This window comes from Salmo salar, chromosome 23 (genome assembly GCF_965601325.2).
Source record: "Salmo salar chromosome 23, fSalSal1, whole genome shotgun sequence".
Classification (NCBI taxonomy): Eukaryota; Metazoa; Chordata; class Actinopteri; order Salmoniformes; family Salmonidae; genus Salmo; species Salmo salar.
Window position 1 is genome coordinate 52,945,158 of NC_138313.1, and position 17,473 is coordinate 52,962,630.

The 17,473-nt window shown below is 42.9% G+C and overlaps 1 protein-coding gene across 1 annotated transcript in view; it reads right to left on the bottom strand.

Moving 5' to 3' along the window:
* Positions 1 to 17,473, bottom strand: part of sema7a (semaphorin 7A (JohnMiltonHagen blood group)) — a 128,571-nt gene that overhangs the window by 98,658 nt on the left and 12,440 nt on the right. The window contains exon 3 of the mRNA XM_082968229.1: positions 16,492 to 16,533. Coding sequence (XP_082824355.1) covers positions 16,492 to 16,533 — 42 coding nt within the window. The remainder of the gene's footprint in view (positions 1 to 16,491; positions 16,534 to 17,473) is intronic.

The following is a 17,473-nucleotide window of genomic DNA, read 5'->3' on the forward strand; positions in this document are numbered from 1 at the left end:
ATTCCTGGGAGTCCTAAAGGATTCTAAATGCTGTATTCTAGAATACCTGACCACTCTGTGTTGAGTCTGACGTTTCAGGGTTCAATCTCGTCAGGATGTCTGGAATGATATGCCCTGAAGGCCAGTCTAAGGAATGCATCAAACAGTCAGAAACCTCGCTGATCACTGTAATGCTCTAATGGAGCAGATTGATCAACCTGAAATCCACCAGAACTGTCACATCCTGACCATAGTAAGAGGTTATTTTCTATGGTAGAGTAGGTCAGGGCGTGACAGGGGGAGGGGGGGTTATTCTATGTGTTCTATTTCTATGTTCTTAGGTCGTGCTGCTGCTCCAGTTTCAGCTGTTCTGCCTGCGGCTATGGAACCCTGACCTGTTCACCGGACGTGCTTGTTGCACCCTCGACAACTACTATGATTATTATTATTTGACCATGCTGGTCATTTATGAACATTTTAACATCTTGACCATGTTCTGTTATAATATCCACCCTGCACAGCCAGAAGAGGACTGGCCACCCCTCATAGCCTGGTTCCTCTCTAGGATTCTTCCTAGGTTTTTGGCCTTTCTAGGGAGTTTTTCCTAGGGAGTTTTTCCTAGCCACCGTGCTTCTTTCACATGCATTGCTTGCTGTTTGGGGTTTTAGGCTGGGTTTCTGTACAGCACTTTGAGATATCAGCTGATGTACGAAGGGCTATATAAATACATTTGATTTGATTTAGGTTCTAGTTTTTGTATTTCTATGTTGGTTTGTTTGGGATGATCTCCGATTAGAGGCAGCTGGTCCTCGTTGTCTCTAATTGGAGATCATACTTAAGTAGGGGTTCTTCTTCCTGGGTTTTGTGGGTGATTTATTTTTGAGTAGTGTTTGTTTCTCCTCTGCGTCACGGTTTGTGGTTTTGTCTTTCAGTGTATTTATGTATCGCATCCGTTTCACAGTCTAAATAAATATGTGGAACTACACACACGATGCACTTTGGTCCGCTCCTTTACATTTAAGTCATTTAGCAGACGCTCTTATCCAGAGCGACTTACAAATTGGTGCATTCACCTTATGATATCCAGTGGAACAACCACTTTACAATAGTGCATCTAAATCTTTTAAGGGTTAGAAGGATTACTTTATCCTATCCCAGGTATTCCTTAAAGAGGTGGGGTTTCAGGTGTCTCCGGAAGGTGGTGATTGACTCCGCTGTCCTGGCGTCGTGAGGGAGCTTGTTCCACCATTGGGGTGCCAGAGCAGCGAACAGTTTTGACTGGGCTGAGCGGGAACTGTGCTTCCTCAGAGGTAGGGGGGCCAGCAGGCCAGAGGTGGATGAGCGCAGTGCCCTCGTTTGGGTGTAGGGCCTGATAAGAGCCTGAAGGTACGGAGGTGGCGCTCTCCTTCCTACAACCGTGACAAGAACACTCTAGATGGGATTGACCTCTGGTATGACAATATTATATTATATATAATATGTTATATGTGTTATATAATATGTTATATGTGTTATATAATATGATATATGTGTTATGGGGAAACCTGTAAATACATCCAGAACAAACCCTTCTGGACTAATGGAACTACATGCATTATGGTCTCAGATGAGTGAACTATAGAGGGATTAGTCTCCTAATATCCCTGTGAACTATAGAGGGATTAGTCTCCTAATATCCCAGTGAACTAGAGGGATTAGTCTCCTAACATCCCAGTGAACTATAGAGGGATTAGTCTCCTAACATCCCAGTGAACTATAGAGGGATTAGTCTCCTGATATCCCAGTGAACTATAGAGGGATTAGTCTCCTGATATCCCAGTGAACTATAGAGGGGGATTAGTCTCCTAATATCCCAGTGAACTATAGAGGGATTAGTCTCTTGATATCCCAGTGAACTATAGAGGGATTAGTCTCCTGATATCCCAGTGAACTATAGAGAGGGATTAGTCTCCTGATATCCCAGTGAACTAGAGGGATTAGTCTCCTAATATCCCAGTGAACTATAGAGGGATTAGTCTCCTAATATCCCAGTGAACTATAGAGGGATTAGTCTCCTAACATCCCAGTGAACTATAGAGGGATTAGTCTCCTGATATCCCAGTGAACTAGAGGGATTAGTCTCCTAATATCCCAGTGAACTATAGAGGGGATTAGTCTCCTAATATCCCAGTGAACTATAGAGGGATTAGTCTCCTAATATCCCAGTGAACTATAGAGGGGATTAGTCTCCTAATATCCCAGTGAACTATAGAGGGATTAGTCTCCTAACATCCCAGTGAACTATAGAGGGGGATTAGTCTCCTAACGTCCCAGTGAACTATAGAGGGATTAGTCTCCTAATATCCCAGTGAACTAGAGGGATTAGTCTCCTAATATCCCAGTGAACTATAGAGGGATTAGTCTCCTGATATCCCAGTGAACTATAGAGGGATTAGTCTCCTAATATCCCAGTGAACTAGAGGGATTAGTCTCCTAATATCCCAGTGAACTATAGAGGGATTAGTCTCCTAACATCCCAGTGAACTATAGAGGGATTAGTCTCCTAACATCCCAGTGAACTAGAGGGATTAGTCTCTTAACATCCCAGTGAACTATAGAGGGATTAGTCTCCTAACATCCCAGTGAACTAGAGGGATTAGTCTCCTAATATCCCAGTGATCTAGAGGGATTAGTCTCCTAACATCCCAGTGAACTATAGAGGGATTAGTCTCCTAATATCCCAGTGAACTATAGAGGGATTAGTCTCCTAATATCCCAGTGAACTATAGAGGGATTAGTCTCCTAATATCCCAGTGAACTATAGAGGGATTAGTCTCCTAATATCCCAGTGAACTATAGAGGGATTAGTCTCCTAACATCCCAGTGAACTAGAGGGATTAGTCTCCTAACATCCCAGTGAACTATAGAGGGATTAGTCTCCTAATATCCCAGTGAACTAGAGGGATTAGTCTCCTAACATCCCAGTGAACTAGAGGGATTAGTCTCCTAATATCCCAGTGAACTAGAGGGATTAGTCTCCTAACATCCCAGTGAACTAGAGGGATTAGTCTGCTAACATCCCAGTGAACTATAGAGGGATTAGTCTCCTAATATCCCAGTGAACTAGAGGGATTAGTCTCCTAACATCCCAGTGAACTAGAGGGATTAGTCTCCTAACATCCAGTGAACTAGAGGGATTAGTCTCCTAACATCCCAGTGAACTATAGAGGGATTAGTCTCCTAACATCCCAGTGACCTAGAGGGATTAGTCTCCTAATATCCCAGTGAACTAGAGGGATTAGTCTCCTAACATCCAGTGAACTATAGAGGGATTAGTCTCCTAACATCCCAGTGAACTATAGAGGGGGATTAGTCTCCTAATATCCCAGTGAACTATAGAGGGATTAGTCTCCTAATATCCCAGTGAACTATAGAGGGGATTAGTCTCCTAATATCCCAGTGAACTATAGAGGGATTAGTCTCCTAACATCCCAGTGAACTATAGAGGGGATTAGTCTCCTAACGTCCCAGTGAACTATAGAGGGATTAGTCTCCTAATATCCCAGTGAACTAGAGGGATTAGTCTCCTAATATCCCAGTGAACTATAGAGGGATTAGTCTCCTGATATCCCAGTGAACTATAGAGGGATTAGTCTCCTAATATCCCAGTGAACTAGAGGGATTAGTCTCCTAATATCCCAGTGAACTATAGAGGGATTAGTCTCCTAACATCCCAGTGAACTATAGAGGGATTAGTCTCCTAACATCCCAGTGAACTAGAGGGATTAGTCTCTTAACATCCCAGTGAACTATAGAGGGATTAGTCTCCTAACATCCCAGTGAACTAGAGGGATTAGTCTCCTAATATCCCAGTGATCTAGAGGGATTAGTCTCCTAACATCCCAGTGAACTATAGAGGGATTAGTCTCCTAATATCCCAGTGAACTATAGAGGGATTAGTCTCCTAATATCCCAGTGAACTATAGAGGGATTAGTCTCCTAATATCCCAGTGAACTATAGAGGGATTAGTCTCCTAATATCCCAGTGAACTATAGAGGGATTAGTCTCCTAACATCCCAGTGAACTAGAGGGATTAGTCTCCTAACATCCCAGTGAACTATAGAGGGATTAGTCTCCTAATATCCCAGTGAACTAGAGGGATTAGTCTCCTAACATCCCAGTGAACTAGAGGGATTAGTCTCCTAATATCCCAGTGAACTAGAGGGATTAGTCTCCTAACATCCCAGTGAACTAGAGGGATTAGTCTGCTAACATCCCAGTGAACTATAGAGGGATTAGTCTCCTAATATCCCAGTGAACTAGAGGGATTAGTCTCCTAACATCCCAGTGAACTAGAGGGATTAGTCTCCTAACATCCCAGTGAACTAGAGGGATTAGTCTCCTAACATCCCAGTGAACTATAGAGGGATTAGTCTCCTAACATCCCAGTGACCTAGAGGGATTAGTCTCCTAATATCCCAGTGAACTAGAGGGATTAGTCTCCTAACATCCCAGTGAACTATAGAGGGATTAGTCTCCTAACATCCCAGTGAACTATAGAGGGGGATTAGTCTCCTAACATCCCAGTGAACTATAGAGGGATTAGTCTCCTAACATCCCAGTGAACTATAGAGGGATTAGTCTCCTAATATCCCAGTGAACTATAGAGGGATTAGTCTCCTAACATCCCAGTGAACTATAGAGGGGGATTAGTCTCCTAATATCCCAGTGAACTATAGAGGGATTAGTCTCCTAACATCCCAGTGAACTATAGAGGGGGATTAGTCTCCTAATATCCCAGTGAACTATAGAGGGATTAGTCTCCTAATATCCCAGTGAACTATAGAGGGATTAGTCTCCTAACATCCCAGTGAACTAGAGGGATTAGTCTCCTAACATCCCAGTGAACTAGAGGGATTAGTCTCCTAATATCCCAGTGAACTATAGAGGGGGATTAGTCTCCTAATATCCCAGTGAACTATAGAGGGATTAGTCTCCTAACATCCCAGTGAACTATAGAGGGATTAGTCTCCTAACATCCCAGTGAACTATAGAGGGATTAGTCTCCTAATATCCCAGCGAACTATAGAGGGATTAGTCTCCTGATATCCCAGTGAACTATAGAGGGATTAGTCTCCTAATATCCCAGTTAACTATAGAGGGATTAGTCTCCTAACATCCCAGTGAACTATAGAGGGATTAGTCTCCTGATATCCCAGTGAACTAGAGGAATTAGTCTCCTAATATCCCAGTGAACTATAGAGGGGGATTAGTCTCCTAATATCCCAGTGAACTATAGAGGGATTAGTCTCCTAACATCCCAGTGAACTAGAGGGATTAGTCTCCTAATATCACAGTGAACTATAGAGGGATTAGTCTCCTAACATCCCAGTGAACTACAGAGGGGATTAGTCTCATAATATCCCAGTGAACTAGAGGGATTAGTCTCCTAATATCCCAGTGAACTATAGAGGGATTAGTCTCCTAATATCCCAGTGAACTATAGAGGGATTAGTCTCCTAATATCCCAGTGAACTATAGAGGGATTAGTCTCCTAATATCCCAGTGAACTATAGAGGGATTAGTCTCCTAACATCCCAGTGAACTAGAGGGATTAGTCTCCTGATATCCCAGTGAACTATAGAGGGATTAGTCTCCTAATATCCCAGTGAACTATAGAGGGGATTAGTCTCCTAACATCCCAGTGAACTAGAGGGATTAGTCTCCTAATATCCCGGTGAACTATAGGGATTAGTCTCCTAACATCCCAGTGAACTATAGAGAGATTAGTCTCCTAATATCCCAGTGAACTATAGGGGGGATTAGTCTCCTAATATCCCGTGAACTATAGGGATTAGTCTCCTAACATCCCAGTGAACTATAGAGGGATTAGTCTCCTAACATCCCAGCGAACTATAGAGGGATTAGTCTCCTAATATCCCAGTGAACTAGAGGGATTAGTCTCCTAATATCCCAGTGAACTATAGAGGGATTAGTCTCCTAATATCCCAGTGAACTATAGAGGGGATTAGTCTCCTAATATCCCAGTGAACTATAGAGGGATTAGTCTCCTAACATCCCAGTGAACTATAGAGGGATTAGTCTCCTAACATCCCAGTGAACTATAGAGGGATTAGTCTCCTAATATCCCAGTGAACTATAGAGGGATTAGTCTCCTAATATCCCAGTGAACTATAGAGGGGGATTAGTCTCCTAATATCCCAGTGAACTAGAGGGATTAGTCTCCTAACATCCCAGTGAACTATAGAGGGATTAGTCTCCTAACATCCCAGTGAACTATAGAGGGATTAGTCTCCTAATATCGCAGTAAACTAGAGGGATTAGTCTCCTAACATCCCAGTGAACTAGAGGGATTAGTCTCCTAACATCTCAGTGAACTATAGAGGGATTAGTCTCCTAACATCCCAGTGAACTATAGAGGGATTAGTCTCCTAATATCCCAGTGAACTAGAGGGATTAGTCTCCTAATATCCCAGTGAACTAGAGGGATTAGTCTCCTAATATCCCAGTGAACTATAGAGGGGGATTAGTCTCCTAATATCCCAGTGAACTATAGAGGGATTAGTCTCCTAACATCCCAGTGAACTATAGAGGGATTAGTCTCCTAATATCCCAGTGAACTATAGAGGGATTAGTCTCCTAACATCCCAGTGAACTAGAGGGATTAGTCTCCTAATATCCCAGTGAACTATAGAGGGATTAGTCTCCTAACATCCCAGTGAACTAGAGGGATTAGTCTCCTAATATCCCAGTGAACTATAGAGGGATTAGTCTCCTAACATCCCAGTGAACTATAGAGGGATTAGTCTCCTAATATCCCAGTGAACTAGAGGGATTAGTCTCCTAATATCCCAGTGAACTATAGAGGGATTAGTCTCCTAATATCCCAGTGAACTATAGAGGGATTAGTCTCCTAATATCCCAGTGAACTAGAGGGATTAGTCTCCTGATATCCCAGTGAACTATAGAGGGATTAGTCTCCTAACATCCCAGTGAACTATAGAGGGATTAGTCTCCTAATATCCCAGTGAACTAGAGGGGGGATTAGTCTCCTAATATCCCAGTGAAGTATAGAGGGATTAGTCTCCTAACATCCCAGTGAACTATAGAGGGATTAGTCTCCTAATATCCCAGTGAACTATAGAGGGATTAGTCTCCTGATATCCCAGTGAACTATAGAGGGATTAGTCTCCTAATATCCCAGTGAAATAGAGGGGATTAGTCTCCTAATATCCCAGTGAACTATAGAGGGATTAGTCTCCTAATATCCCAGTGAACTATAGAGGGATTAGTCTCCTAATATCCCAGTGAACTATAGAGGGATTAGTCTCCTGATATCCCAGTGAACTATAGAGGGATTAGTCTCCTAATATCCCAGTGAACTAGAGGGGATTAGTCTCCTAATATCCCAGTGAACTAGAGGGATTAGTCTCCTAATATCCCAGTGAACTATAGAGGGATTAGTCTCCTAATATCCCAGTGAACTATAGAGGGGATTAGTCTCCTAATATCCCATTGAACTATAGAGGGATTAGTCTCCTAATATCCCAGTGAACTAGAGGGATTAGTCTCCTAATATCCCAGTGAACTATAGAGGGATTAGTCTCCTAATATCCCAGTGAACTAGAGGGGGATTAGTCTCCTAAATTCCCAGTGAACTAGAGGGATTAGTCTCCTAATATCCCAGTGAACTATAGAGGGATTAGTCTCCTAACATCCCAGTGAACTAGAGGGGGATTAGTCTCCTAATATCCCAGTGAACTAGAGGTATTAGTCTCCTAACATCCCAGTGAACTAGAGGGATTAGTCTCCTAACATCCCAGTGAACTATAGAGGGGGATTAGTCTCCTAATATCCCAGTGAACTATAGAGGGATTAGTCTCCTAATATCCCAGTGAACTAGAGGGGATTAGTCTCCTAACATCCCAGTGAACTAGAGGGATTAGTCTCCTAACATCCCAGTGAACTATAGAGGGATTAGTCTCCTAACATCCCAGTGAACTATAGAGGGATTAGTCTCCTAACATCCCAGCGAACTATAGAGGGATTAGTCTCCTAACATCCCAGTGAACTAGAGGGATTAGTCTCCTGATATCCCAGTGAACTATAGAGGGATTAGTCTCCTGATATCCCAGTGAACTATAGAGGGGGATTAGTCTCCTAATATCCCAGTGAACTAGAGGGATTAGTCTCCTAATATCCCAGTGAACTATAGAGGGATTAGTCTCCTAATATCCCAGTGAACTATAGAGGGGATTAGTCTCCTGATATCCCAGTGAACTATAGAGGGGGATTAGTCTCCTAATATCCCAGTGAACTAGAGGGATTAGTCTCCTAATATCCCAGTGAACTATAGAGGGGATTAGTCTCCTAACATCCCAGTGAACTAGAGGGATTAGTCTCCTAACATCCCAGTGAACTATAGAGGGATTAGTCTCCTAACATCCCAGTGAACTAGAGGGATTAGTCTCCTAATATCCCAGTGAACTATAGAGGGGATTAGTCTCCTAACATCCCAGTGAACTATAGAGGGATTAGTCTCCTAACATCCCAGTGAACTAGAGGGATTAGTCTCCTAATATCCCGTGAACTATAGAGGGGATTAGTCTCCTAATATCCCAGTGAACTATAGAGGGATAAGTCTCCTAATATCCCAGTGAACTATAGAGGGGATTAGTCTCCTAACATCCCAGTGAACTATAGAGGGATTAGTCTCCTAACATCCCAGTGAACTATAGAGGGATTAGTCTCCTAATATCCCAGTGAACTAGAGGGATTAGTCTCCTAATATCCCAGTGAACTAGAGGGATTAGTCTCCTAATATCCCAGTGAACTATAGAGGGATTAGTCTCCTAACATCCCAGTGAACTATAGAGGGATTAGTCTCCTAACATCCCAGTGAACTATAGAGGGATTAGTCTCCTAATATCCCAGTGAACTATAGAGGGGATTAGTCTCCTAACATCCCAGCGAACTATAGAGGGATTAGTCTCCTAATATCCCAGTGCACTAGAGGGATTAGTCTCCTAACATCCCAGTGAACTATAGAGGGATTAGTCTCCTAACATCCCAGTGAACTATAGAGGGATTAGTCTCCTAATATCCCAGTGAACTAGAGGGATTAGTCTCCTAACATCCCAGTGAACTATAGAGGGATTAGTCTCCTAACATCCCAGTGAACTATAGAGGGATTAGTCTCCTAACATCCCAGTGAACTATAGAGGGATTAGTCTCCTAACATCCCAGTGAACTATAGAGGGATTAGTCTCCTAATATCCCAGTGAACCTATAGAGGGGATTAGTCTCCTGATATCCCAGTGAACTATAGAGGGATTAGTCTCCTAATATCCCAGTGAACTAGAGGGATTAGTCTCCTAATATCCCAGTGAACTATAGAGGGATTAGTCTCCTGATATCCCAGTGAACTAGAGGGGGATTAGTCTCCTAATATCCCAGTGAACTAGAGGGATTAGTCTCCTAACATCCCAGTGAACTAGAGGGATTAGTCTCCTAACATCCCAGTGAACTAGAGGGATTAGTCTCCTAATATCCCAGTGAACTATAGAGGGATTAGTCTCCTAATATCCCAGTGAACTATAGAGGGGATTAGTCTCCTAATATCCCAGTGAACTATAGAGGGGGATTAGTCTCCTGATATCCCAGTGAACTATAGAGGGATTAGTCTCCTAACATCCCAGTGAACTATAGAGGGATTAGTCTCCTAATATCCCAGTAAACTAGAGGGATTAGTCTCCTAACATCCCAGTGAACTATAGAGGGATTAGTCTCCTGATATCCCAGTGAACTAGAGAGATTAGTCTCCTGATATCCCAGTGAACTATAGAGGGATTAGTCTCCTGATATCCCAGTGAACTATAGAGGGATTAGTCTCCTAATATCCCAGTGAACTATAGAGGGATTAGTCTCCTAACATCCCAGTGAACTATAGAGGGATTAGTCTCCTAATATCCCAGTGAACTATAGAGGGATTAGTCTCCTGATATCCCAGTGAACTATAGAGGGATTAGTCTCCTGATATCCCAGTGAACTATAGAGGGATTAGTCTCCTAATATCCCAGTGAACTAGAGGGATTAGTCTCCTAATATCCCAGTGAACTATGAGAGGGATTAGTCTCCTAATATCCCAGTGAACTATAGAGGGATTAGTCTCCTAATATCCCAGTGAACTATAGAGGGATTAGTCTCCTGATATCCCAGTGAACTATAGAGGGATTAGTCTCCTAACATCCCAGTGAACTATAGAGGGATTAGTCTCCTAACATCCCAGTGAACTATAGACGGATTAGTCTCCTAACATCCCAGTGAACTAGAGGGATTAGTCTCCTAATATCCCAGTGAACTATAGAGGGATTAGTCTCCTAATATCCCAGTGAACTATAGAGGGATTAGTCTCCTAACATCCCAGTGAACTAGAGGGATTAGTCTCCTGATATCCCAGTGAACTATAGAGGGATTAGTCTCCTGATATCCCAGTGAACTATAGAGGGGATTAGTCTCCTAATATCCCAGTGAACTAGAGGGATTAGTCTCCTGATATCCCAGTGAACGATAGAGGGGGATTAGTCTCCTGATATCCCAGTGAACTATAGAGGGATTAGTCTCCTGACATCCCAGTGAACTAGAGGGATTAGTCTCCTAACATCCCAGTGAACTATAGAGGGATTAGTCTCCTAACATCCCAGTGAACTATAGAGGGATTAGTCTCCTGATATCCCAGTGAACTATAGAGGGATTAGTCTCCTGATATCCCAGTGAACTATAGAGGGATTAGTCTCCTAACATCCCAGTGAACTATAGAGGGATTAGTCTCCTAACATCCCAGTGAACTATAGAGGGATTAGTCTCCTAATATCCCAGTGAACTAGAGGGATTAGTCTCCTAATATCCCAGTGAACTATAGAGGGATTAGTCTCCTAACATCCCAGTGAACTAGAGGGATTAGTCTCCTAATATCCCAGTGAACTATAGAGGGGATTAGTCTCCTAATATCCCAGTGAACTATAGAGGGATTAGTCTCCTAACATCCCAGTGAACTATAGAGGGGGATTAGTCTCCTAACATCCCAGTGAACTATAGAGGGGATTAGTCTCCTAATATCCCAGTGAACTATAGAGGGATTAGTCTCCTAATATCCCAGTGAACTATAGATGGATTAGTCTCCTAATATCCCAGTGAACTATAGAGGGATTAGTCTCCTAACATCCCAGTGAACTATAGAGGGATTAGTCTCCTAATATCCCAGTGAACTATAGAGGGATTAGTCTCCTAACATCCCAGTGAACTATAGAGGGATTAGTCTCCTACACCTAACAGGAAATCAAAGACCCTTGTAGAATGAAGTGCACTTTTTATTTAGGGGACATGGAGAATGAAGTGCACTTTTTATTTAGGGGACATGGAGAATGAAGTGCACTTTTTATTTAGGGGACATGGAGAATGAAGTGCACTTTTTATTTAGGGGACATGGAGAATGAAGTGCACTTTTTATTTAGGGGACATGGAGAATGAAGTGCACTTTTTATTTAGGGGACATGGAGAATGAAGTGCACTTTTTATTTAGGGGACATGAAGAATGAAGTGCAGCGACCCAAATCTAATGAAGGCGTGCTGGAAAAACTTAAAAGCCAAAAAAGGATGCGGCGGGGGCTATCGCATCCCGGAGGGAGACCTCCGTCCAAGGGAACTGATCCCCAGCAGTTTGCCCCTCTCCTTAAACCCCTATGATAACGACGGACAACTCGACCCACCAATATTTAGTAAACATAAATAACTGGTAAATATCAACGACTATAACGCACGTTAAACACTAACGTTAATGCTACATCACTACAATGTTACCGTTATCAGGTCCGTTACCGTAATCAGGTGTTACCGTAATCAGGTGTTACCGTAACCAGGTGTTACCGTAATCAGGTGTTACCGTAATCAGGTGTTACCGTTATCAGGTGTTACCGTAACCAGGTGTTACCGTAATCAGATGTTACCGTAATCAGGTGTTACCGTAATCAGGTCCGTTACCGTTATCAGGTGTTACCGTAATCAGGTGTTACCGTTATCAGTGTTACCGTTATCAGGTGTTACCGTAATCAGGCGTTACCGTAATCAGGTCCGTTACCGTAATCAGATGTTACCGTAATCAGGTGTTACCGTTATCGGGTGTTACCGTTATCGGGTGTTACCGTTATCAGATGTTACCGTAATCAGGTGTTACCGTAATCAGGTCCGTTACCGTTATCAGGTGTTACCGTTATCAGTGTTACCGTTATCAGTGTTACCGTAATCAGGTGTTACCGTAATCAGATGTTACCGTAATCAGATGTTACCGTAATCAGGCATTACCGTTATCAGTGTTACCGTAATCAGGTGTTACCGTAATCAGGTGTTACCGTAATCAGGTGTTACCGTAATCAGGCGTTACCGTAATCAGGTGTTACCGTAATCAGATGTTACCGTAATCAGGCGTTACCGTAATCAGGTGTTACCGTAATCAGGTGTTACCGTAATCAGGTGTTACCGTAATCAGATGTTACCGTAATCAGGTCCGTCACAGCATGTCGCATAACATCATCATTCGTAACGAGGCAGAGCATATTATAAACCCCAATTAAATTGTTGTACAAAAATGGGCACGTAAAGAGCCTACTAATAATGAGTTAATTTCCTTTCCTTTCCTTTAGTTGAGCTGACACCCTGTTCTGTGGAGAAACAGCAGTGTCAGGATCTTGAACCAGCAGAAAAAAACAGCAGACGGGCCAAGCAAACGGCCCAGAACTGACATGAACCAAGCTCAGATTGATGTTTCGGAGCTGGGGAGAGAGAAAAATCTACTGCAGATTGAGGTCCTGATTTTTACAAAAAGAGCTACAGCAAATTCAGAAACTCCTTCAGGGAAACAAATGCCCACTGTGTAATGAATACTGATCTTTTTATTTATTAAAACAATTATTTATTAAAACAATGCTTTCCCAAGCAGTTTGGTGTCCTCCAGTCTTGTCCCCACTCTTGTGTTGTGGTGCTTCCAGTTCCACCCTGTATGGTACTGAGATAAATACATTTGAATACAGATAGCCTAATTAGGAATTGTACGTGTCGATCAAAATATAATATAGCTTTTTACATGATACCAATGTTACATTATACACACCTTAGGCTGCAAAATGGTTCTCAATCAAGGTTCTCCTCACAGCATTCCCATTGGCATCAGCAGCATGTTGCACCTGGCCATCTTCTCAGCCTCCTCAGGTAGGTCCTCTTCAGGTAGGTCCTCCTCAGGTAGGTCCTCCTCAGATAGGTCCTCCTCAGTCTCCTCAGGTAGGTCCTCCTCAGGTAGGTCCTCCTCGGAGGCCTCCTCAGGTAGGTCCTCCTCAGTCTCCTCAGGTAGGTCCTCCTCAGGTAGGTCCTCCTCAGGTGGGTCCTCCTCAGGTAGGTCCTCCTCAGGTAGGTCCTCCTCAGGTTGGTCCTCCTCAGTCTCCTCAGGTAGGTCCTCCTCAGGTGGGTCCTCCTCAGGTAGGTCCTCTTCAGGTAGGTCCTCTTCAGGTAGGTCCTCTTCAGGTAGGTCCTCCTCAGCCTCCTCAGGTAGGTCCTCTTCAGGTAGGTCCTCCTCAGGTAGGTCCTCCTCAGGTAGGTCCTCTTCAGGTAGGTCCTCTTCAGGTAGGTCCTCTTCAGGTAGGTCCTCTTCAGGTAGGTCCTCCTCAGGTAGGTCCTCCTCAGCCTCCTCAGGTAGGTCCTCTTCAGGTAGGTCCTCTTCAGGTAGGTCCTCTTCAGGTAGGTCCTCTTCAGGTAAGTCCTCTTCAGGTAAGTCCTCTTCAGGTAGGTCCTCTTCAGGTAGGTCCTCTTCAGGTAGGTCCTCCTCAGGTAGGTCCTCTTCAGGTAGGTCCTCTTCAGGTAAGTCCTCTTCAGGTAGGTCCTCCTCAGGTAGGTCCTCCTCAGGTAGGTCCTCCTCAGGTAGGTCCTCTTCAGGTAGGTCCTCCTCAGGTAGGTCCTCCTCAGGTAGGTCCTCTTCAGGTAGGTCCTCAGCCACCACACGTCTCCTTGTCTCTTGCCAAAGTTATACAGAACCGCAACTGCAATAATGATTGTCAGTGTAGCGTCCATCTTCCTGCAGAGCCCCTCCTTTTGGCAAGGGGATCTTTTGTTCCACACTCCAAAAACTCTCTCTATGAGAGCTCTTGTCAGGATATGAGAGGTGTTGTATTCTCTCTCTTCAGATGTCTGGGGGTTTAAAAGGGGAGTCATAAGGTACCCACGACAGGCATATCCATTGTCACCTAATAGGGGGCCTTCATATGCCCCCCTTTCCAGCATTGCACACAGATGACTATTGTCAAAGATTCTGCTGTCATGGCTGGAGTACAGCTGAGATCCTTTCACTCCCACGCTTGGTCCAACCTTTCTTTCCAGTTGCATTACAGAGTCCTTGGAGAAGCGGTATCTCCTTGAAAACTCACGATTATCATAAAACTCAACAGGATTCAAGCGGTCTCTAATGATTCTCTGAGGGACTCGGTCGTTTTGTCCTCTCCACAGTAGATACGCTGCCATTTTATCTGTTAAACCACCTCAACTGGCAGTTTAGAATTCACCTCCAATCTAAGTTTATATTTAAAACATGTTTTATTGAGCAACAGGCTTAAAATTAATCTAGGTTTAAAGTGAAAACTAAATTTAGACTAGAGGAAGGATTTAATTTAACTAGGATTAATTTAAAACTAGGTTTAAAATTTGATGCAACAAGATTAATAGATAAACCTTGATTTAAACCAGTTTTAAGAGTTAATCCATGTTGGTGCAACTCACCCACAATGTCGTATAAACCCATGTGGGCTGGGCATCATGCAGGCGCATGACATGATAATAAAATCAATCAATCAATCATATTAATATGGACAGATACAATTCAAACATTACCATATTACAAATACACAACAGTGTCACGTCCTGACCAGTAAAAGGGGTTATTTGTTATTGTAGTTTGGTCAGGGCGTGGCAAGGGGGTGTTTGTTTAGAGTGTTCCGGGGTTTGTTGGTTGATGTTCTATGTTTTCTATTTCTATGTGTTTATCTAGTTTTTCTATTTCTTTGTTGGGGTTTTGGAACGACCTCCAATTAGAAGCAGCTGGTTGTCGTTGCCTCTAATTGGAGACCATATTTAAGTGGGTTCGTTTTCTCTTGTGTTTGTGGGTGGTTGTTTTGTGTTTAGTCTGAGCACCTTACGGGACTGTTTTAGTCGTTTGTTTTGTGTAAGTGTTTTATTTTCCCCTTCAATAAAAGAACATGATAAATATACCCGCTGCATTTTGGTCTACCTACAACGACGCTTGTGACAAACAGTCAGCTGCATTGCAACGACACGCTTTGCACTCAGTTCCAGGGCTAGTAGCGTTGAAGGGTAAATTAGATCAAAGGTTAAATATTATTCAGACAGGGAAATGGAACCATATCTATTCTCAGTCTGATTAAAATGAATTGTGTGTGTATATTTCCATTCTCTGCTTAGTGGTGATCCTCTGACCCTGAGGAAGTCTCTAAAAATTCCTCGTAGACACTAATATGAATCAGGGTGTTGTCAACTTTCAATATAAACCTGTCAGTTAATATTGTTTTATATACAATTTAAATTGTTGATTATAATCTGTCAGTTAATATAGTTTTATATACAATTTATATTGTTGATTATAACCTGTCAGTTTATACAGAATAATACAAATATTCCAAAACTTGCATTCGGGTTTGCAACAACGCACTCAAGTTAATACTGCAAATAATGTGGCAAAGCAATTCACTTTTATGTCCTGAATACAAAGTGTTATGTTTTGGGCAAATCCATACAACACATTACTGAGTACCACTCTCCATATTTTCAAACATAGCTGTGGCTGCATCATGTTATGGGTATGCTTGTAGTCGTTAAGGACTGGGGAGTTTTTCAGGATAAAAAAAGAGACGGAATACAGCTATAAAACACAGGCAAAACCCTAGAGGAAAACCTGGTTCAGTCTGCTTTCCACCAGACACTGGGAGATGAATTCACCTTTCAGCAGGACAATAACCTAAAACCACAAGGCCAAATCTACACTGGAGTTGCTTACCAAGAAGACAGTGAATGTTCCTGAGTGGGCGAGTTCCAGTTTGACTTAAATCTACTTGAAAATCTATGGCGAGACCTGAAAAGTGTTGTCTAGCAATGATCAACAACCAATTTGACAAGGCTTGAAGAATTTTGAAAAGAATAATGGGAAAATATTGCACAAGCTCTTAGAGACTTCCCCAGAAAGACTCACAGTTGTAATCGCTGCCAAAAGGTGCTTCTCCAAAGTACTGACTCAGGGATGTGAATACTTATAAAAATGTGATATTTCTGTATTTCACTTTCAACAAATGTTCGCTTTGTCAATATGGGGGGTATAGTGTGTATATGGGTGAGAAGAATATACGGAATAAGTCAAGAGGTATGAATACTTTCCAAAAGGCGCTGTATGTGGATTTACTCACCTCTCCACAGGTCTGTCCACCTGTCGTGCCGAGTGGGAACAACTGCAGAAGAAAAGACATGATTGAGTAAACGTTCCCCAGTTTTACCTTCTCTGCCTCAAGAGCCGTAAATGGCTCTGCATTGGGCTGAATCAGGAGGTGTTTTATACTGTAAAACCAACAAATATATCCAGGTTATTGCTTAACTCAAGACTAATGCATGACTTTCATATCAGTATCCAGATTTTAAGAGCGCAAACTAACTTGGCCACCGGGCGTAAATATTTGAGATACCAGCATTTATTCCCTAAATATCACAAATCACAGTCAATATCACAATAGAAAAAAATCAATGAACAGTGTGTTCAAATGTAGAAGAGTAGGGAGGCAGATTTTTTCTATTGTGTTATTGACTGTACGTTTGTTTATGTGTAACTCTGTGTTGTTGTTTGTGTCGCACTGCTTTGCTTTATCTTGGCCAGGTCACAGTTGTAAATGAGAACTTGTTCTCAACTGGCCTACCTGGTTAAATAAAGGTGAAATTAAAAACATTAAAAAGAGGAGAGACCCAGGGATGTGTGTGTTTTGGGGACCTTGAACAGAATGTGACTGGCAGAACGGGTGTTGTATGTGGAGGATGAGGGCTGCAGTAGATATCTCAGATAGGGGGGAGTGAACGGGTGCTGGGATAGCTGCAGTAGATATCTCAGATAGGGGGGAGTGAACGGGTGTTGTATGTGGAGGATGAGGGCTGCAGTAGATATCTCAGATAGGGGGGAGTGAACGGGTGTTGTATGTGGAGGATGAGGGCTGCAGTAGATATCTCAGATAGGGGGGGAGTGAACGGGTGTTGTATGGGGAGGATGAGGGCTGCAGTAGATATCTCAGATAGGGGGGAGTGAACGGGTGTTGTATGTGGAGGATGAGGGCTGCAGTAGATATCTCAGATAGGGGGGGAGTGAACGGGTGTTGTATGTGGAGGATGAGGGCTGCAGTAGATATC